At 34.5% G+C, this 23688-nt stretch overlaps 2 protein-coding genes, 2 long non-coding RNA genes and 1 pseudogene across 4 annotated transcripts; 4 read left to right on the top strand and 1 right to left on the bottom strand.

The window, feature by feature from the left end:
- Positions 1-603: 603 nt before the first annotated feature.
- Positions 604-4655, top strand: LOC140978416 (probable serine/threonine-protein kinase WNK3). The gene is made up of 9 exons (XM_073443415.1): positions 604-994; positions 1224-1261; positions 1347-1574; positions 1658-1881; positions 1979-2136; positions 2732-2915; positions 2994-3131; positions 3220-4058; positions 4158-4655. Exons 1-8 carry the CDS (start codon positions 902-904, stop codon positions 4029-4031), a joined length of 1875 nt encoding a protein of 624 aa, XP_073299516.1. The 5' UTR covers positions 604-901; the 3' UTR covers positions 4032-4058; positions 4158-4655.
- A 575-nt stretch (positions 4656-5230) lies between these two features.
- LOC140978417 (elongation factor Tu, chloroplastic-like) lies at positions 5231-7080 on the top strand. The gene has a single exon (XM_073443416.1). The coding sequence runs from the start codon at positions 5246-5248 to the stop codon at positions 6848-6850; it is 1605 nt and encodes a 534-aa protein (XP_073299517.1). The 5' UTR covers positions 5231-5245; the 3' UTR covers positions 6851-7080.
- Positions 7081-16306: 9226 nt separating this feature from the next.
- On the top strand, positions 16307-17797 carry LOC140978415 (uncharacterized). Its single transcript, XR_012175568.1, has 2 exons — positions 16307-16516; positions 16596-17797. It is a non-coding gene; the product is annotated as an uncharacterized lncRNA (long non-coding RNA).
- Positions 16515-18111, bottom strand: LOC140978414 (uncharacterized). Its single transcript, XR_012175567.1, has 3 exons — positions 17920-18111; positions 16957-17795; positions 16515-16681 (listed from the first exon to the last, which is right to left on the bottom strand). It is a non-coding gene; the product is annotated as an uncharacterized lncRNA (long non-coding RNA).
- A 2125-nt stretch (positions 18112-20236) lies between these two features.
- Positions 20237-23231, top strand: LOC140979199 (histone deacetylase 6-like; annotated as a pseudogene).
- The last annotated feature ends 457 nt before the right edge of the window (positions 23232-23688 follow it).

The raw sequence follows: 23688 nt of genomic DNA, 5'->3' as shown, positions 1-23688 counted from the left end.
ATTAAAACAAAAAAAAAACAAAAGTGTAATATTAATATCATATAAAGGTAAAATTAGTAAAAAAATTTGTGTCTTCTCTAGATAATTATTATCATATCTTCACACTTAATATACTAGTATAGGTATAAGATAATAACTATTTTAGGTTCCACCGTGACAAACAAAATGGGTGTACGTATGAAGATATAATTTATTTATGCAAACAAAAGTTTTCAGTTGTTTTATAGCCATACAAATCTGTGCCATTCTGGTACGAGAACATGTCAATAAAAAATAATATCTTTTATGTTAAAATATTGGATTATTATTACAATATCCTTATAAAACTAATAAATTATTTTCTTTTTTTTAAAAAAAAAAAAACCAATTGTAGCTATAATTTTTTGGAGTTAATATGGCTTCGCATATTAATTTTTTATTAGTTAATTAAAATATAATTCTACTCAAAATATGACATGAAACTAATAGAAATTTTCATATCAACGTAAAAAAAAAAAAACTAAAAATTCCATCGCAGTGATGAAAGTAATTGTCTTTTTTCAGTTTTTCCAAAATGAAAAAAAAAAAAGAATAAAAAAAAGCCTGAGCCAGATAGAGTTTGCTTCCTCATTTCGATCAAATCTTTTTCAATGTTCCCAAATCCAACGTATGTGTGCACAACATACGTATATTTCTTATATAAATAAATAATGCCCAGAATATAAAATTCCAATTCAAATCTTGCAGAGTTGATAAATTCTTACATATTTTTATTCGTATTCGATATTTTTAATCTTCTTGATCGATTCCGATTCGACTGTCAACTAGCTGAATCAGCCGTAAATACTCCAACTTTTCATCATTTGATAGATCTGAATCTGAGAGGTCTTTTGTTTCTATAGTTTTTTAATTAACTGGGACAATGCCACAAGATTCCGTGGCGGAATCCGACCCGGACGATTCCGATTCCGAGCCTGAGTTTGTTGAGGTTGATACCTCTGGTCGCTACGGTCGGGTGCGTATCCTTCTTACAGTTTCTCTCAATGCATTGATTTAGATATTTTTTTTATGTACATGATCATAGCTAATGGTACAATTTAAAGTTTGAGATGATTTGCGTTTGCGTAAGGTGGGTTGAGTTTTCAGTTTGTCGAGTTTTGGAAGCGATCAGCTTTCTATCATCATTTATTCGTTTATTCTCTGCTTGCTGATTTGTTTCGATTTGTTATGATGCAATTTTGTAGTATAAAGAAGTGCTTGGGAAAGGAGCTTTCAAGAAAGTGTAAGCTTTTCTGGAATTCACGCTGCTTCAATTTATCTAATTATTAGTATATATATTCATGCCTTTTTTTATGCTGACAAAATAGATATAGGGCATTTGATGAACGGGAAGGAATAGAGGTAGCTTGGAATCAAGTTAAGATTGCTGATCTCATGAGGAATTCCGTTGATTTTGGGAGGTTGTATTCCGAAGTTCACTTACTAAAAACCCTCAAGCACAAAAATATTATCAAATTCTACAATTCTTGGATTGATCCCAAGAACGAGCATATCAACTTCATAACCGAAATTTTCACATCCGGGACTCTGCGACAGTATGTTTAAATTTAAGCGCTTATTTGATTTATCGAGTCAGCTGTGGATGGTGTATTGGGAGCTGAATCTGGTTTCTGTTTAGGTATCGGAAGAAACACAAGCATGTTGATTTGAGGGCACTGAAAAATTGGTCAAGACAAATCCTGGAGGGCCTTTCGTATCTTCATAGCCATGACCCACCTGTTATTCACAGGGACTTAAAGTGTGACAATATTTTCGTTAATGGAAATCAAGGGGAGGTGAAAATTGGTGATCTAGGACTTGCTGCTATACTTCAACAGGCACGTGCAGCTCATAGTGTTATAGGTAAGGTTTGATTTACTTGTATTCTTAGTGATTGTATGTGGCATGCGGTAGCTGTTTATATCTTGAAGGCAATGATGTATCGTAATTTTTCTACCAGGCACACCGGAATTCATGGCTCCTGAGCTTTATGAGGAGGAATACAATGAACTTGTAGATGTATATGCTTTTGGTATGTCCTTGCTGGAGCTAGTGACCTTTGAGTATCCGTATGTTGAATGTGCTAATGCTGCTCAGATATATAAGAAAGTGACAGCGGTAAGTCATTTGTTACTCTCGGTGTGATATTTGAATCTTTTCTATAATCAGACATTTTGTTCCCTTTAGATTCATTCCTCAGTACTAGTTCTTTATGGGACCCACCTTGTGGTATTGGATGTTAAAAGAAATTAGTCCCTGACAAATAAAGGTTCTCTTATCAAAACAAATGCCTAAAGTTATGTACACTTTGTCATTGTTGTTCATTAGAGTACTTCTCTACGGAGCTATGTGGACCTCGCATTTAGATACTTGATGTTTGGTGTTGAAATATTTTTTTGTGCTATAAAACGCTCAACTCATCTCCATCCCATCGAGATGGATCAGCATGGAGTTTGTCATATATTTTTCCACTTTATTTATATGGTTTATTGATTTTCTTGTTGCTCTAAAACTATATTATTAGTGAGATCCATAGCTCTATGATTTTGATGTTAATAGCCTAGAAGGAAGTAAAAGTAAAAGTTTATCGCTTCTACTTTTATGCAAATTTTAATAGTCACAATTTGGATCGAGGAAAGTTTACTTGTATTTTTCTTAACTTTCTCTTCTGTACCCTGCAACCACATTGTTTTTCATTGTTCCACTTGAGCAGGGAATAAAACCTGCATCATTGGAAAAGGTGAAGGATCCGGGGGTCCGGTCATTTATAGAGAAGTGCATCTCAAAAGTCTCTGAGAGGTTGTCGGCCAGAGAACTTCTGATGGACCCATTTCTCCTACCTGATGAGGAATCTGGAAGTAGAGGTCGCTGGTTGCAATCCCAACCCTCGGATGCAGGTACATGTGACAGGTTTCTGCTGTTTCTTGATTAGAATTCTATCATCCTTCCCGGTTTTTGACACTTCATATTTGAAGATGACAATGGCAATCAGCTTGACCGAGGAAAATCCCCTGAAGACTCTATGCCTGAGGGAAGTCGAGATTTCACTGTGCAGGGTCAAAGAAAAGACCATAATACAATTTTTTTGAAACTTCGAATTGCAGATTCATCAGGTTATGTTTTTTTCCTTCTCGGCTGACTAAGTTCTGTGTTTTTTCACAAAAATTCCTCACTGGTGTAATTTGTTTTCTTCTTGAGCAGGTCATATTCGAAACATTCACTTCCCATTTGATATTGAGGTGGATACTTCAACTGCTGTTGCTAGTGAGATGGTTGAAGAGCTCGACCTAACTGAGCATGATGTCTCAGTGATTAGTGCAATGATTGATTCTGAAATTCGATCCCATATTCCTGATTGGGCTCCTATAGAAATCTCTGGCGATAATGTTAGTGGTGAGATTATTTCAGAAAGTGGTGAATCTGGAGCTCTGGATGATGCTTCCCCCATTACTAATGATTCTGGCCCATTTGTTCTGGAAAGATTACCATCCGGCCGGAAGTATTGGTCTGATTCACCCAAAGCTAGTGGGGAAACCTCACCGCTTAGGCCTGGGCCATCTACCTTGTTGGCAGAGTCGGTAGCCTCTGTAGACAGCTTGTCTGAAGAAAATTTACGATCTCCTAGTGGCCATGGAGATATGAACCCTGACCGTTTTACTTCCTTGCTCGGTCATGTGGAATATTATTCTGATTGTGAGAGTAATGTAAAAGAGGAAGCGAATTCCGGACCCCCTGATTCAGAAGAAGTTGGTATTCCTTACAACCGTTCTTTTTCGTTTGAGAAAATCTCAATACAACACGAAACAGATTCAACTAACATCAGAATTATTGTTGATAAGCTAGAGCATCTATTGGATGAGCAGCTTAGGGAGCTGGGCGATCTTCATAAGAAGCATGAACTAGCTGTTATGGATCTTCTGAATGACCTTCCCCAAGAGACTCGTCAGGAGGTTCTTAGCATCTGCCATCAAAAGCTATGCGAACATAAATGGCACCATACACAGTACAAGTAGTCCTTTGTATTAAAGTTCCTGGTCGATGTAAGTCTTGCAATCTGATATTTCTAGCTCACCCGTAGGAAATTAATTTAATTTGTTCTTTAATCCTGTGATTTTCATCCTTATCATGCGGGGTTGAAGATGTTCCAGAACGGACAATGCTTCTAACAAGTGATAGTGCCGGAAAAACTAAGGTCGGTTAGAAAGACATTTATTGTGGACCTGTTCTTGATCCAGCTTTTTGCTTATAGCTGCTCTTGTTGAAATGGACCCGGAAAGCCAGTATTATAGCACGAACATGTAGGACATGCTGCTAGGTGATATATATATCATTAAATATTTGTCTCATAGCAAACTTGAATACCTTCGATATATTTCTCTATATTCCACAGATCATCTAACTTCTCGAAAAGTATACATGTAAATAGCTACATCTTTGTGTATTAACAACATTACACGCTTGTCTGAAGAGACTACTTGTTATTTTGCTGGTGAGATTGTATGAGGATGATGGGAAATTGTTTATATTTGTTTTTATCTAATCTGTGCTGTAAAGAAATATACGTTGGCATGGTGTTATTGTGTGGTGTTGTGTTTCTTTGCAGTTTATCGTTGTGGCCAATTAATTGAAGCCTTTTATCTCTTTCTTCTTATTTATTTTTTTGGTATCATTTCTATAATTTAACAAAGCTTGAAACATATTCACGACGTTTTAGCCCTTATAGATCATTGTTTATTATTTGTCTTACAGCCTGTTTTTGTACAAGATGTTTAATGGGATGTAAATAATTCTCAAAATTATTATGAGCTTGGAGATTGTAATTTGTGTGGCCCAAATATTTTAACGTGGACCAAAAGTAGACTCAATTTATTTTTGGGCTTTGCTGTCTTGTGCATGTCATTCAAGTCTCCTTTCTTCACGTGAAAATGACCAATTTACATGAAAGCCGAGTTTATCATACCAGGCTGCTATAGCTACTTCTAACTTTTTGCAATTTGAACCTTAGCAAAACTTTCCAATGACTCAGTGCAAGCATATATATAGTGTGTTGGGTTGTATATACTATATATCATAAAATTAATTATGATTATGGATTATATTCAAAAAGAATAATGTTAAAACTCTTGAATTTAACTTAGCAAAATTATTTGATAGGTATTTTACAATTTGATACAAAAATATAAATATTATTTGATACTATCCCACAAGTAATTGTGAGCATCAAAAAATGGAAAAAAAGAAAAAGAAAAAAGAAAGAGGATTGGATAGGAATCAGACGAAAGGCCGTATTTGCTCTGCCAAACATACAACACACACTCACACACTCGTTATCCCTCCAAACCCCATCCCATCTCTTAATCCCCACTCTCATCTCCTATCCTCTCAGCTGTCGCCGCCCATGGCATCAATTTCCGCTGCAGCCGTACCCTCCACTACCGCCACAAAATTGGGATACGCCTCCGCCCCTTCTCTCTCGAATCCCATTTCTTCAAAACCCACCAAAGTCATCCTATCCTCTTCCTTCACACCCTCCTTATCCACTACCCTCTTCCTTCAACCCGCCACTGCCACCAACGCGCCGCTCCGCCGCTTCACAATCCGCGCCGCGCGTGGAAAATTTGAGCGGAAAAAGCCACATGTCAACATCGGCACCATTGGCCATGTCGACCATGGGAAAACCACCCTCACTGCTGCGCTTACCATGGCTTTAGCTTCCGTTGGTAACTCTGCTCCTAAGAAATACGATGAAATCGATGCTGCCCCTGAAGAGAGAGCTCGTGGGATTACTATTAATACAGCTACCGTTGAGTATGAGACTGAGACACGACACTATGCTCACGTTGATTGCCCGGGACATGCTGATTATGTTAAGAATATGATTACTGGAGCTGCCCAAATGGATGGAGCGATTTTGGTGGTTTCTGGGGCTGATGGACCAATGCCGCAAACGAAAGAACATATTTTGTTGGCGAAGCAAGTCGGGGTCCCGAATATGGTGGTTTTCTTAAATAAAGAAGATCAAGTTGATGATGAGGAGTTGATTCAGTTGGTGGAGCTTGAGGTAAGGGAGTTATTGTCTTCTTATGAGTTTCCTGGTGATGATATTCCTATCGTTTGCGGTTCTGCATTGCTTGCTTTAGAGGCCTTAATGGAGAATCCCAAGATTAAGAGAGGGGAAAATAAGTGGGTGGACAAGATTTACAAGTTAATGGATGAGGTAGATGCTTACATTCCTATTCCTCAGAGGCAGACTGATTTGCCATTTCTGATGGCGGTTGAGGATGTTTTCTCGATTACGGGTAGAGGGACTGTGGCTACCGGTAGGATAGAGAGAGGGACTGTTAAGATTGGTGATACTGTGGATCTTGTGGGATTGAAGGATACTAGGTCCACGACTGTGACAGGAGTTGAGATGTTTCAGAAGATATTGGATGATGCCATGGCTGGAGACAATGTTGGGTTGCTGTTGAGAGGTATTCAAAAGCTTGATATTCAGAGGGGTATGGTGCTGGCAAAGCCGGGAACCATCACTCCGCATAAGAAATTTTTGGCAATTGTTTATGTGTTGAAGAAGGAAGAGGGTGGAAGGCATTCCCCTTTCTTTGCAGGATATAGACCTCAGTTTTACATGAGGACTACTGACGTGACAGGGAAGGTGAATTCCATTATGAATGACAAGGATGAGGAGTCAAAGATGGTGATGCCTGGTGACCGTGTCAAGATGGAGGTTGAGCTAATTATGCCGGTTGCTTGTGAGCAGGGAATGAGATTTGCCATCAGAGAGGGAGGCAAGACTGTAGGCGCAGGTGTCATTCAGTCCATTATTGAGTGAAGTGGATGATAAATGGAGGACCATGGATTGATCTTCACTTTGTAGTGTGTATTTCAACTAATGATATACGGGTGACCATGGATTGATCTTCCCTTGGGAATGCATGCATTTTCATTTAATTGTCATAGATTATTCCCTTTTTGGTTTACTTTTGTTATGCTTTAGTGTATTAGTTTAGCTTAAGAACATCGATGTTATAATTCAATGAAACATCCAAGTTGTTTTGCTTCTGTTCTTACAGCAACTTATAGTCACCTTGTTAAGTGATTCTGCTCTGGAAAAATGTGAAATTTAAATAAATAAATAACTGTAAGTTATTTGAGAACGCAGCTTTGGAAATGCTTTGGGATGCATCTAAAATGAGTTTGGTTTGTCCCATTTTGCCTTTTGGCGAGGTACAGTTCTAGAATTTTTAAGATTTTTCTTGTTGAAAAACTTTGGCATTCCGATCATTGTGCCATATTATGGCAGCTGAATGAGGAGAATATATGAAAACTAATGATTTTGTATGGAATACATGCGTATGGGCTTCCTTAAATAGCTTTGTTGATGCAATCTTTGAACTTTTATTTATATTTCAGGTACAATAAATGCTTGATAATTAGTTGTTTGTGCCCGTGAATTTGTTACCGATATTCATTTGGCCAGTCACTTGGTTCATTAATGTTTACTGATCAGTGCATTACCTTCTTTGTATGAAACCCTTAACAAAGTCTGCATCCTTGTATTAATATCCGGGCGAATCCTTCCATATATCAGCGACAATGGAAAACTCTTTCATTGGGTCAGGAAAACCCTTGAGCTATGTCCCAACTGCTGCTTTGGTCACGACGAAAAAGAAAGATTAAATAAGATGTCGTTCTTGGCGAGATGTTTTCTGTTGCAGTTCCATTTTCGTGCCTCCTCTTATTTGAAATCTTGAATTTATTTCAAATAATATTTAATCGAAATATTCGATCTTTTGGGTTTTAATTTTGAAAATAATAAAAAACCAACGATGAACTTGTAGATATAATTTTAAAAGTTATAAATATATTTTATTCCTTAGAGGTCTGGGCGGCTGGGCCTACCAGCTTCTTTAAAACCATTGGAAAAAACTCTCTTGGTTAAAGCTGTGGGAGAAATCGAAAGAGCAGCCGTGAATCAAATGAAGAGAACGCTGAGTGGCGTCCGATTCCTTCACTCTCTCTCTTCGATTCAACTATCTAGATCTCAATCAATTTACAAACTAGTCAACCTCTTCTCTCAGTTTGAACCTTTTCTTTTCAAATAGCCGAGAGATGATATGTTGATGTGCTCTTTCCTGTCACTGCACCTTTCTGTTTATCACCTTCCTTCTTGTCACCAGTCATGGCACTGCGTGGTGATATCCATGGGAAAACTCGTTTCAGCAGCTGTCATAGCAGGAAATCGGAGAACTTGAAGATTGAAGATTAGATTGCAGAAACACTAATCCATGGTGTGAAAATTGGGTGTTTGATTGGAAACTGAACGCTGGGAGAAAGATTTTTATTATTATTACTATTATTATTATTATTATTATTTAGGAATATTTTATCATTTAAGAAAAGAAAGAGAACATTACGCTGATTTCACTGTAATCATACTGATGAACCAATCGATTTATTTTGAAAAATGATTCAACCGATTGGATCGTTTGAGCCAAAAATCGGATTAGAAAAACTTTATGTTATATAAAATAATAATATAATATCATGAATATTATATTTAAAATTATAAATATATATATTTATACAAGTTTAAAATCTAAATATACAATAAGATTTATATAAATATATATTTATCAAAGTTTAAAATCTAAATAAATATATACATATATTTAAAATATCAATTGTTGTTATATATTTTTTAAAACCAAAAACAATAAATTAAATAAATATATTATTATTAAAATAATATTTTTAACGAAGTTTAAAATTCAAATAATCGTGTATATATCTAACAAAATATTAAATTTAAGATTTAAAAAAATAATTTCTCAAAAAAGTAAAATAATTCGAATAACCGGTTGATTGTCGGTTCGACCAGTGTAAAACACTTTTAGGATGTTTCAGACTAGACTCGTGATCAGTTTTTGGTTGAACTTTTTGATATGATCCAGTTTTGAAAACACTTTTATTACATTTATATTTATATTTTAGAAAGAAGAAAATTATATTTTAAAAAGAATTTAATTATACAATTATTATTTTGCATTAATCAAACATAAAATAATAAAAATTGTAATTAACCAAATTTAATCAGTTAAATCATATATATTTTTATTCAATATTATTCCCCTCAAATATTTTAGTAATCAAATTGTTTTTTCAATTGTGTAAATATATCTTTTAATGATTTCAGTCATCTATATTATCATACTTCAGTTTAATCTTTTAATGATTTTTTAAAATTTAAAATTTGTATTTCATTCTATCCAAATATAGTAATTTATAAGATAGAATATTTAGATTTAAACCAAATATAATAACCAAACAAATAAGAACATTTTTAATCGAAAAGATTTGAAGTTGGATGCATTCCATTTTTCTCACCTAAAATAATATCTTTATTTGGTCTCTACGTAAGTTCCATTAGAAAATGACACGTGAATGCCAATCCCATATCTCCTCATCTTTAATGGCAACAAGATAATTCATTTCAGCCAAAAATCATTAATACCTGAGGCTCAGATTCATCCCAACAAATTAGCATGGATCCGTAAACATCCCACTCACAAGACCATGAAGATCAAAAGCAAGAACCATGAACAAGAAAACTATGCTAATATCATCAAGGCCGTGGCACAGGCCTGGCATGGACACTCCAGCTGCCCCGTGATCGAGTCCACTTCGGAGTTCGACGCGCACAGACTGTGCTTCCAGTCGAAACCGACCCGGTTCAAGATCCAGGCGTTGCGGGAAGAAGTTCCTCCACCTGGTGTGAAGAAATGGGATTTTGCTAAGTCGCTCTGGGACTCTTATGAGATTGTGAACGTATCCAGGAAGTTGGAGAGATGCTTGTTGAATATGGATGATCCGTTTTCGGAGTCGAACAGGGTGAAGCAGGTTCTGGTCAAGAGGGGGGGAGAGAGCAGGAATAGCCTGAGGAATTTGTTTAAGATATCTTCAAGGAGATTCAGTGAAGTTGAAATTAAAGGCCCTTTTTAAAGTGATGTTTCTTCTGGTAAAAGTAAATTGTTTTCGTGTTATTGTGTTAGAAAAGAAGGGATCAATCATGTAATCTTCCGAAGTCTAGTTACTCCATACCTTTTATGATTTAAAAGATTTTAGCTGTCTGTCTCATTGCAATAATAACCGATTTTATCAGTCACTTGATCACTTGAATAATCGAACTTTGGCATTTCGCAGTGTTGGAGATTAATGAGTACTGGTTCAAGATGGAATAATTCTTACATGTCCATGAACATCAGTATATATTTCAACAACTTATGTATAATATACATAATCAATAACATAAAAGACAGGCATGTTATTTATGCGTATAATTATAGGACAACCTTTAATAAACATTATTTAGCTAGGTTGCCACACAGCCTGCTATAAAGCAATCCATACGTATTCCAACCTTAATTCCTCTTAAATGTTTCCCATTTATCAAAAGTTTGATGATGCTTCTGAATGAATCCATCGGCCTCAACATCGACACTGATCTCCTCATCATAAACTTCATGTTTCCCATTCTTATCAAACTCCACATGTTCAACAAAATGAACTTTCTTGTTTACTTCCGGCACCCCATGATGCCCTTTATTTTGATGGCGATTCATTATGTGAAAATCCTTCTGCTGATGATCCTCGTACTTGTCAGAGCCATACATGGAGTCGCTCTTGAGACCATAGGGGGCAGCTGGGGCTTTGGCGGACACATGGGGAACTTGAGAGACGATGGGAGGCATTAGGAAATATTCATCATCTGAGATGTTATCTTTGCCGTAATATTGGGCAGAGGTGGTGTAGTAATCGTAGTTTTTTTGCATTTTCTTGGCTTGTTTTAGCCGTCCTGGTTGACTGCCCTGGAAGAGTTGTGGAATTGAATTCCAAATTTATAGATGGTTCATGTCCAAAAGATATTCCATAGTGACTTGAGATAGATTAAAATATTTAGTCGATATATAAAAATAAATAAATCCGTGACGGAGGAGTTGCAAAGAAACCATTATAAAACTTATTGATCAATTGATGTCGATGACTACTGGAGTTGTTTTTTCCCGTAATTAGCTTGGCATGAATCAGATTCTTGCCTTTATTCCATTTTCAGAATATTTGAATTATGTTTCTAGGGAATCTTAAATCATCACTGTAGGACCAAAAACTATTTATTACCAGTCTTTCTACTAGGAATGGTGATATAGTTGGACCGTATCATAATTGGAGTTTGTGAGAAAATATTGTTCTTTCAAAGGAATATAAAAAGGGTGATTCTCCAGCATTAGTGGGAATATGAGATAACCCAAAAAATACAAAAAAAGAAAGAGAGAATTCGAAATAACCATGTGCAGAGGCTAAAAGGTTTATAATTGAATTGACTAATAAATCCACAATTTTAAAGCGTTATATTCCACCGGCCGCTTTTGGCTTGATCGTAAAAAATTGCCTGAATAAGATGAGATGGAATGGAAAGGGGAAGTCACCTGAAATTTCAACATAGGACACAACAGCACATACTTCTATAACTGTTATGTGGTGTTGATGACATACATCACCTATGCTTTGATTGCTTATTTTTTACATGATAGATCATAAAGAGTACCTAGCAAAAGACTGAGCTTTAGTCGACTGTGTTCGAATTGGGAAGAAAATCACTCGGATCCAATGTGACTCAGACATAAAAACCTGTAACTGCAACGCTTGCGCAAAGTAAAAGCATTGGACTAGAGCTATGAATTTGAAATCACCCGGATCTGAAGATATGGATATGATGTGTATTTCGTTTGCACCTCAAAGAAAGACAAAGAGGATAGTTTTCATCCTTCTGAATTTCCAGCACGACAAAGTGGGGATAAGATAGTTTTCATCCTTCTGTATGCAACATGAATATGTTTCATTCCAGGAATCAAATAAACAGTTCAAAACCGAACATGAGATATATTAACACCGAATAAACAAGTGAAACCAGCACAAATCCAAATAAACAAGATTTATAAGAGACAAAGAACCGAAAACAAGCTCTAACAATTTATTCATGTCAAATGTGTAATGTTAAAAGTATGATATATTACTGCCTTTTCTCCAGAAATAAGGTCCATGACACCGCACTTCATGCTTGCATTTTTCTTCGTAGGCAGTTTCTTGTTCATTTCTATACCATGAAAACATGAATCAGCGATCCCTTTAAACATACACTGTTAGAATTTGCACTCCATATTATTCCATCAGAGCAATATAAGAATTTAAATGAAACTCACCATTTCCTGGAGCTTCTCATGGATAGGATTCCCACCAGTAATTTCGCATAGATCTTTCAGTGTTTGTAGCAAATCATACTCATGAAACCTCAAGATCTCCTTGTTTAAATCAACCTGATTGAAGCCCATATCCTCGAGTTCCCTCAGAAGTTCCTTCTCTACTTCTTCCATTCCTTAAAGCTCTTCTGTGTTTTCTACCGTGTCTCCAGCAGGTGGGGGCCAAGAATAGAAAAAAGGTGATGATGGTGAAGTATAGAGCAAAGCTTGATGTCGAGGAAAGGTCAGTGAAGGTGGTAGTGGATAGAACACATATGCTGGCAGAGGATAGAGCAGAGATGGTGGTGGCGGTTGGAGAGGATAGAACGCAGCCAATTGAGTATAGAGAAATGGCAAAGTTGACGGAAAGATCACTGGAGGTGGTGGAGATGGATAGTGCACATATGGTGGAGGGTACACTGGCGATGCCATATCCGACTGATCAATAACAGGATATAAAATCGATGAAGCGGTAGTTGGGGCAAAGTTTATTGCTCCTCGTCCTACCATTGAACTGTCAGAGATAGGAAACTTCATATCCTGTCCAATGTTTGGCAACGGTGTAATATAGGTGACTATCTTCAACCAGTGGATCCATTACAGCATTATTGATTTCGGGGCCAGTTAAGACATTGTTTACCAGGGGTAAATTTAGGTTCAAGCCCCGAACACCATGTTGTGTCTCTTCAATGGTAGCAATTAGCATGAACCAACGGGTATGCACAAAAATATCTGTTGAATTTTGTACCAGATATATAACATGAAGAAGAAAGAAGAGTAGAGGATTTAAGTTGTTAGGCTATAAAAGCTTACATCATCAACAAGAGTAAGCGTGAGCTCGGCATCAGTACTGAGATCCAGTTTATCATCCCTAACACTTGCATTGAAACGGCTGAGAAAATCCCCATATTTTACCTGTCAAAATGTTGAGCTTGGTGATCAGGGACAAGGGTCGTTCATGGTGAACATAGAACTGGACATACAGAACTAAAAAAAATAAATTAACATTATATTAAACACAGGCTGAAAAGCAGACTACCAGCTTGCAAAGTGTACACACGGGTAACTCTAACAAGATTTAGATAGCACTCATAACAGGTCAGATCTACTAGAGGATCAAGACTCACTTAAAAATCTTCTCTTGGATCAATGATCATTCAAAAAGCAGTTCGCATTATATGTCAACGCGCGGCACTAAATAACAGCATGAGGTAAAACATTTGCTTCGAACAATGATCCATAATTATAGAGAACATATGAAATTAATTCCACCATCCTCTCTAGATCGGAGAGACATAAATGGAGGAAAAAAACAGAGCTCAGGTTGCAAAATCACTCCCAGATGATCACAACAAAGAGAATCAAGCTCAGGTCGAGAAATCAGTCCCAGCTGCTGACTTCATAAATTTGGTTCATGCTCATCCATGCACTCTTATCTCACTAGTTTAGCTGGAGTTTGTAGACCTTTTTACGTACTTTATATACAAAATATATTTTTACATGATCTCATCCATGCACTCAAACTTTTAAGATGCTTTTATTATTTATACATGTATATGCATGAGTTGTATAAGGTTTATTCCATCAACCTTCAATGAGTTGTATAAGGTTTATTCCATCAACCTTCAACTAGATAACAACTTAACTATCAAAGCAGTTTGATTTGTTCAATAATTTTTTTTCATGAGATGGAAATCCTCGGTTGTTATACTTCGATGTGCACTGGATAAATCATTGGACCAACACAATAGCCTGCAAATCACATTAGTCGGGTAAGCCACATGATTTGTTCAATATTGCTATTTGGATAAATCAACTACTCTATCCGTCTCATATATTTAGGATAAATTTCTTTTTTCATTCGTCCTAAATATATAATTCAATTTTTCATATTTAGTATTGTTTACTGTACTCTTTTACCAATCTGCCTATATTTAACTTATTTTTTAATTACTAATTTGTTCATTTAATTACTAAAATTTTCATTAAATAAGGGGTGAAATTGAGAGTTTATCAGTAAAATTTATTTTTCAATAATTTTAATGTGTACAAATACATATGTATAAGCCTAATATTATAAAGGAGAGACTATTCAATTATTGAGCCCACGAGAACTTCCCTTGTGTCTCGTTTTCACAAACATTAATTTCTGGTTGGAACTCCCCTTTTCAGCAAATTTTAAAATAATTTCTCCCCTTATTAAATTTATATATGGCTCACTTCTACTTATTCTGTATTTTCAACTTTGTGTGCAATTTTTTAATACTAACTAATCTGTTCATTCCTACTTATAATATTTGAAATCTTAATACAGACTAATAAGAGGAATGGGCATTTTTAAGGAAGTAGATGAACCAAATCCTTCGCCTCTGTTCGATAAAAAACTCGTTTGAGTTCGTTTGTTAATCACGTCAAGCCAAACTCAAGCTCGATTTCGAGCTCCACAATTTAATCAAACCAAACTCAAGCCTAAGGATATTCAGCTCTAAGCTCGCAAACATGTTCGTTAATAGACTCGTGATCTCAAGCACAGCTCGGCTTGTTTAGGTAGCTCGTAAGCTCGAGCTCTAGCTCGGTTCGTTTATGTATTTTTATTGTTATGTTTGTAGTTTTAATTATTTATAAATAGATTTTAACTTTTATGTTTGATTTAAAATTAATTCATAGATATATTTAATTTTTAACAAGCTCGAATCAAGTTCAAACTCGAGCTCAGTTGTATGTTTTACGGGCTCGAAAACGAGCTGAGCTCAAGTCAGGCTTGATAAGCAGATAAACGAGCTATTAATGAACCAAATTCGAGTCGGACTTGATTAACATGATAAACGAGCTTTTAATGAGTCGAGCTCGAGCTTAGTAATTTCAAGACAAATCGAGCTCTGGCCTGATGATAAAAACTCGAATCGAGCTCGAGCCTCTATCAATCTTAAACGAACCAAGCTCAAGTCTGATATTATTTAGCTTGTTTTGATCATTTACATCCCTAGGCGTATTTGTTTTATATACCAATCGTTTTATGTATTGTTAATTTTTTATAGAAAAAAGTTCGCTGTTTATAATCCAATGCTTATTTCAGTTTCTTGTTTCTGAAATTAAAAACGCTATTTCAATTTAATTAGGTTAGACGATATTCACAGGTGGCTTTACTCAATGTACTCGATAATAACCACTAATTTGAGCGTAAATAATTTTAACGGGAATCATAAAGAGTTTATATATAAACAAAACGCGATGATTCGAGTTTTTACGGTATTAAGTTTTCATATATATACAGTAGTCAAGTTTTCAGAGTTTATATATATATAATTCATTGTTTTTACGGTATCAAGTTTTCATCGTTGAAAACTGACTCTAGAAATCAAGGAATACATAAATTATTAAATTAATACAGATTTTATATTTCTTTACACACATAAATCCGACAGAAAATGATTTTCAAATACTAGCCAAAGAACAATGCGATTCAAGTACAAGATACAGTAGTCAGGGTCGACAACGAGTGGAGTTTAGACAAACCCGAAACCCATCCCAGCCATGAAGCCACCAAATTTATTTTTTATTTTTTTTCAAATACTGAATAAATTTTTTAAAATTAATTAGTTGATTAAATTTATATCCAAACTTTATATTAATAATATTTAGAAAAAAAAATGTTATCATATATTAAAATCATTCAATCAATTAAATATATTTATTTAAATATTAAAATATTACAAAATAAAATATTTATTATTAAATATTTAAAAAATTATATTTATATTAGTAATAATATATATTTATTTCTATACACATGAGCGGATAGAATCCAGCTAAACTAAGACCGCCTCGAATGAGCCTAAACAAGTCTAAACCCGTCCCGTTGGAGTGAATTTAATACGAGAACTCAACCCATTGTCATTTTTAGCAATAGCTAACACCCTTGGTTTTATGTTATTTTGAATGTGTTGGCCAGATTACTTTGTCTCTTGACAGAATGATGTGTTTCAAGTTAGATTGATTTGTCTCTATACAGAATGATGTGTTTTAAAACTTGAAACATCATATATTAACTATCAACAAAACATACGTACAAAAAATTTTAATCGTTAACGTGTAGACACATGCGAAGGACGTGGGGCTGTATATTTCTGAAAAAACAATGGAAAAAATATTTTGCATTTTTTAGGTAGGTCGGCTAAAAAAAATCGTATTTCAAAATTTTGGTCAAACAAATTATTATAATTTCTCTCCTCCTTTGGTATGTCTGTCCTTGACCCGATCTCTATAAAGTATAAGAATTAGGCTTAACACTTTTCCTATAACCATTCTCCAGTTTCCAGGATAAATTTCCCTCAGTCAGTGCTAATAACTCCAGGGTAAATATGAACCTGCAACCAACGAACAAAACAAAATCAAAATTTAACAAATCAAATAAAATAATACTAATCAACGAGAATGAATTATAAATAGGCAACAAAGCTAATTCAAAATTTAATGATATTATATAATTTGTTTTGTTGTTTCTCTTAAATAAGAAGATTATTCATCGGTCCTTGCACCACAAAAGATTGGCGCCGAATATCTGCTCAGATAAAAATAAAAAGAAAATTGAACCGACCAAAAACTTTCAAGAAAAAAACGGGCCAACCGGCCAAGGAATTACCCAACTCATCACGACACGTGAACACCACACCATAACTGCGTGTCCCAGATACGACACCGCGGTCGCCAGGCCTACGGCCGTCACGTGAAATCCACGCAGATATTTACGGCTGCATAAGTCCGAAAACCGCAGTTAACGGCGTCAGTTCCCCCTTAACAGGATGCGTTCAACAACAGCCGCATTCTATGTTTGACTACGAACCCGGAGTTTTGCTGTTCGTAACAAAATTAAATTTCACACTCAAGAATTCAAAGAACAAAATCAATTCCTCAGAGTAATTCGGTATTCACATCACGCAGCATATAATCCAAATATTAGCTACGGTATCTTGAAGTATTTTCATTGTATATCGTTCTTTTTCTTCGAATATCCTTTCTAATAGTAACGCGAATGAGAATAAATCCGGCGAGGGATATTTGGCACGTTCCTTGGATTCCACCCTGCGTACCGCTGATGATGCCCGGATGCATTACGATATCCAACCGCCGGTGAGCAACACTTGTGGATCGCCTGCGAGCAACACCGGTGAACCGCCACATGCGGTGCTGTATGACAGTACGTGACGGAGGAGGGGATTATTTTTCTATGAGGTTTCGGAGCCGAGGGAAAATCAAAACACGAAATAGGTGATGGCGGAGGAGAGACTTTCTTCGCCGCTTTGATTGGGAAAAGTACGGCTCTGATTTTCATCTCCGGCGAAGCTCTATCATACTCCTCGATCACATTCCTCAAATCCTCGTCGGATTTAACTGAAATCAAAATGTCCAAATCTTCACTCGGTAACTTGCACGTCAGATTCATCGAGAATCCATACGATTCACCAAATTTCACCATCAACTCTGTTCAAGAAAAGAATTCAACAAAATAATTGAGTAATCAACACTCTTCTTAGGAAAAAAATAATAATAAAAACGTAAGATGATCATGAGGGGAAAAATTAAAACAGCGTAGAGCATAAGATACCTAAAAAAGTAATCGAACGATCAACAGAAAGAACTCTAGTGAAACCGCCGACGTAACGGAGAACGCCGTCGGACGGGCGAGGGGTGATTTTGCCGCCGTAACTGTAAAGAAACTTGATTTTCTCCGTACTGTCAACGCTTGAATTCATGGTGGAGAGAGAGAGAGAAGCCGAGGACAGTAGCGGAATTAGAGGAAGCTTGAAGAAAAGGTTTTGAGAGTTAATGGGGTATTTATAGTCCTAGGGTGGTAGGAAATTTCAAAATTAATAAGAACTCAACGCGGAAAAGTAATAGTGTATTTTGGGGACTAGTCTAATTAAATATTCGAATATTCGGTGTTGGGAGATTTGACTATATAATAATGAAAAAAACTCTCATTATATTATTAATTTTATGATATGAATATTTTTATTTCATCTAATTTATTTTCAATGTAATATATGAAAANTTTCACATGTCAAATATTCAAAATTAGATTAATGAATAGATCAACAATTTGCTATGTACTTCGGAAATTATTGGTTTTAAAAGGAATTTTATTATATTGTTTTCAATTGTTTGACAAAAATAAAATAGTTCTCCATAGATATGCAAACTGTGATATTGGATCCATCTATACTTTTTAATTTGATTATTTAATTTTAGGAATTATATAAACCATCTTATATTACATTATTTCGGGAAATAGTGTAATTCGACTTGGTTACAGTTGTAATAATCAATGGTTAGATTTTCGCATAAAATACCGTTTGGCCTCAGAAGCTCAAAAAAGGAAAAAAGATCCATGCACCAATTGTCTACGAGAATTTGACTAGGACAATATAATATTCCCTATATTTCAAATAAAAACACAAAATTATTTATATATATATATCGATTCTTTTCAATTTCATGACCCCCAAAAAATAAAAATACATGTACCCATTTATCTACGAAAGAATGACTAGGACGATATTCCCCTAAAATTCAGATAAAAAACACAACATTCTTATTTTTATTATCAACACAATTATTTTTAATTTCACAAAAAAAAAATAAAAATAATCCACGCACCTATTTATCCACGAAAGAATGACGCGGACAATATTCCCTAAATCTAAAATTAAAAAAAAAAAAACACAAAAAGCATGATTTCACATTTTATTTTTTATTATGTGACTAATAGTTAATAAAAAACTGAATATAAATTATATACACACTTTATTTTAAAAAAAATCAAGACAAAACAAACCTTAAAAAAAATAGTGTTTCGATTTGATGTTATTGACATCCTCAATCAAAGGTTTTAAATTAATACGGCCTTTTTTCCATTATTATTTACCAAGTATGGGAAAATAATAAACTATAATTTTGTCGTTAGTAAACATTGATTTTCCTACAATATTAGCGGGACCTTTGCTACCCCACACATTAAATTTTTTTAAGTATTATAAAGGAATTTTTTATTGTTCTATAGTAATTATAGATGAGATACTAAAATAAGTATTTATGATATTTTTTTATTAAATTTAAAATGTAATATCACAAAGTTACTTATTTTAAGTCCTTAATTAATAGCACAGTACATATATTCTCTAAAAGAAATACTAACATAGTATATAATATAATTAAATTTGTAATTATAATAATGCTTAATATTGAAACTAATTTATCCTATGTTTTGTACATTCAAAAATACAAATAAGAATATATCAATATTCTACAAAATGTTAAAAAAAAAATGCAAGAACTCAAGAATTCGAGTGATGATGGTTTTATATGTAAATTATATTTTGAAAAAATTGTAATTTGGTCTTCTAGGTTTTTTTTTCCTTTTATTTTGGTTCTCTATGTCATTCAATCCGAGTTTTAATCAGTTATCTTTTTATTTGTTTTTCTTGTTTTATATTTTTTTTTTTACCATGTGAAGTTGATGCAGAGCAGATGTGGAATTGGCATAACGTCAACATATGCAGTATAACATCAATATTCCTACGAGAAAATGACTAAATTGCCAACAATTTGAAATATGTATGACTAAATCTGAATTTTGTTAATTTAAATGACTAAAATCAAAAAAAGACAAACATATTATACAGATGATCAAAATTACAATTTTTCTCTTGTATTAATAAAAAGTTTGCTTCCAGATGACGCTCATACTTATATTAAGAGATCCGTCTCACAAAATACGACCTTTGATACCGTCTCACACAAGTTTTTGTCTATTAAAAATAGGCATGGAAATCTAACATCGAGCAAGAGATGGAGACAAAGCAGTGAAAAATTGTTCTTCTATATTTTCTTCTTTTGGTTTGTTTCGAAGTTCTCTTTGAAGCATGGCTTTATCAGTGTCTCTACTCTCGGACCCATGCATGTATTTGATTTTTCAAGATTATTTATAATTTCTTTAGACTATCTTCAACAGCAGTATTTGGTGTGTAACTTTTCAGTAGCGTTATTATTAATTATCATGTTCATTAGACGAGTCGTACTTAGGTGAGATGATCGGTCTTCGCTCTTATCTCTGGTGGGTTTTTGTTCTAAATTTTGTATTCTCAATGGCAGCGTGTACTATACATTGACATTGGCATTTATCACGTAGACGGTGTTGAGGAGGCCTTTCATGTCACTGACAGAGTAATGACAGAGGAACAGGGCACATCAAAGACATTGGGGTGGCTGCTGGGAAGAATTATGCTCTTAATGTTCCATTGACTGATGGATTAAATGATCAAAATTTCCAAAGTTTATTCCGTCCCGTCATCCAAAAAGCCATGGAGGTGTACCAGCCAGATGCTGTTAGGGTGCTTTAATTTGTCTGTGAAAGGTCATGCAGATTGCCTTCGTTTTTTGAGGTCTTTTAATGTTCCTCTTATATATGGTTTTGGGAGGGGGAGGGTATACAATCCGGAACGTTGCTTGTTGCTGGTGCTGTGAGGTTATCCCCTCCTTTCTGCTTATGCCTGTGTATTTTTTGATTCTCGAACATGTGCAATTTCTATGTTGCTATTGTTTATTGTCTTTCCTTGGTCGGCTGCTGGTCAAAATAACGTGAAATCGCTAATGGTTGAAATTTTTTTCTTGGTAGACTGCTGTTGCAGTTAACATAGAACCGGATAATAAATTGCCGTACGACGATTATTATGAGTACTTTGGCCCTGATTATACTCTTCATTTGGAACCATGTCCGGTGGAAAATCTGAATACAGACAGAGAGTTGGAGAAAATGAGGTGACTTTTTTGCACTGAGTTCCATTTGAAATTAGAAAACTCATCAGTGAAATAAATTTAAATTTGTTTTTAGGTATTTGTTTTACTTTTTGGTGTGTTGTGGAAGTGACTTGAGCTGTTAATTAAGCAATATCTTTACCCGTTTTTCTGAAATCTCCTAGTTGAAATTCAGTGTTTTTTGTTTTAGTATACTGACAGCTTACATCTAATAATAACTGTTGGCCCCATAAATTTCGGTGTATTACTTAGGCACCAATGCTTTCACTATAAGATTTATGGTAATATGTTGTAATATATGTGGTTTAGTTTGTTCTTCCTTGAGAGTCATTGTCATGTCTGCTTCTATCTGTTACTCTTTTATTCAGCCTCAGCATATGTTGGGTTTCCATTAATTTTACTCATCAAGTCGTATTACGAGTCGTGTTCAGCTATCCTGCTATGTAGATTCATTACAAAATGCACTGGCCTTTTGAGTTTTGATCTAACATGATTTACTAAAATTTGTTTGTGCCATTTGAAGAATCTTTTAAGGCTAGAAGTGCACATATCTTTTATAGATTGAAATGTAGTGTTCTTGGAGGCAGTGATTGATATGTTGACTATTTGCAAGTAACCTTTTTAAACATCACTTTTCTTTCTCTTTGTCCCTTTTTTGCCATCTATTTTATGAAATTTTCATGTTTATGTACTGGTCTTGGCATTTTTCTTTTTTTATTTTGATGTAAGTATTTTCTACTTCTTTACACATTTCTCTTGATTCCTTGAAATTGTAGAAATATGCTACTCGATCAACTTTCTAAACTAGTACATGTACCCAGCGTCCCATTTCGAGTAATGCCTCCAACCACTGAAGCTCCGGAAGAGGTAGGTTTGCTGGGGGAGTTCTCAACACTCTTCAAATTTAATTTAATTTCCATCACTACGTGCTTAAAATCAAGCATTCTCCATTTTCAGAGAGAAGAAGACATGGAAGTGAGGGAAAAACCCCGTATATGGAATGTTGAATTGGATTATGAGTCTGAAGGTCATGAGAATGAGAATTCTCTGTAGGAAATTTGAGTAAACAGTTCTACATATGAAGCAAATGATGTATGAGGTATGTACTGACCTTGTCATTATGCTAGGTCATTTAACGAAAGCAAGAATTTTCATGATGATATCAATTATTTGCTGAAAAAATTGCTGCTGTTAACAAAAGGCGGCCTTACATATTCGTTTTGAGTTGTTAGAGTTGATGAAGCTAAGTAAGACATTGGACCTATTTTTATTGACATTGGTGTTTCAGAAAAGATATCAGGTTCTCTTTCATTACGAGTTGATGATCGAACTGAACTCCTTTGAAAATGTTCATGATGATGGAAAAAAAAAATCACTGTTATGTACTTTTCTTCTTGTTGTAAGAAATAATCTTACTCTTGCTATACGCGACTTCACGGTTCTTGGGATAAATAGTCTCTCAATACTCTCATATTAAGTTTTTGAGGAATATGAGAGAAGTTGTAGAAAATTTTCACTTGGTGTTTGGAGAAAATGTTTGAAGGTTCTTGCTTCATCAGAAAAAAAAATTGTTTTTATCATCAGTAGTTGTGAACTGTTCTGAGATAGCTCCGGCTTTAACTATGGCTAATGTTTCAGGGGTTAGGTCATTGTTCTTTCTGATTGCCTTTTATGTTTTTCAAATCACAAGTTTGTGAGTTGGTGGAGGATTGATTTGCATCTCTATTTTTGTTAAAAAAATAAAAAACTAATGAAAATTCTTTTTGTTCCCTTAAAAAATGTAAAAAAAGGAAAAAAAAAAATCGTGGGTGCTAAACATTTTATTTTTAAAAACTTATGAACCTGATGAATTGAGAACATCTTGCGAGAACTTTGAAAGGAATTTACAATGATCACAGAAGTGAGAAAAATATTTCATACTTCTTTTTAATCTGTAAAGAAAAAAAAAGAGATCATGCATTCTTTGAAAGAAGGGGTTGCAAAGTTTTTTGTCCCGATCATTTATTATTTATGAACTTGTCAAAAAAGTTCCACGCCAGAAAACTATATATGCTGCAAGAAAGATACTTGTCAAAATGGTCATGTAGTATTGAATGTTTTTGAATAATGTAATGGAATTATTATGGATTAATGCTTGATGGATACGTGTCAATCACATATAAAGGAATATATTTCTTTTGTAAAAAAAAAAATAATGGAGAAAATATAAATCGTGAAAGATTAATTTAGATTTAATATATTAAAATTCATGGATGACGTACTGCTAGAGACAGAGGGTTAAACAAATTTAAAGAATATTTTCTACAAACCATGCTTCATTCCTGATTTTCAGAGATGTAATCGAACCAAACTCTTGAATGTTTGAATTTGACATGTTTATAATCGAGTTGAATTCGAATTTTATTTAACGAATATATTTATGACTCATGAGTTTATTCGAACAAAAATAAGTTCAGTAAATATAGATTATAAATTTAAATATTTATTAAATTCATTAACAACTAAATTATATATTTAGAGAAAAATACAATATTTTTATTAAAATTTGTAATTTTATTTT

The sequence above is a fragment of the Primulina huaijiensis genome, chromosome 6 (genome assembly GCF_012295235.1).
Source record: "Primulina huaijiensis isolate GDHJ02 chromosome 6, ASM1229523v2, whole genome shotgun sequence".
NCBI classification, from domain to species: Eukaryota; Viridiplantae; Streptophyta; class Magnoliopsida; order Lamiales; family Gesneriaceae; genus Primulina; species Primulina huaijiensis.
Note: the sequence above shows the minus strand (reverse complement) of the source record. Positions and strands in the feature narration are given on the sequence as shown.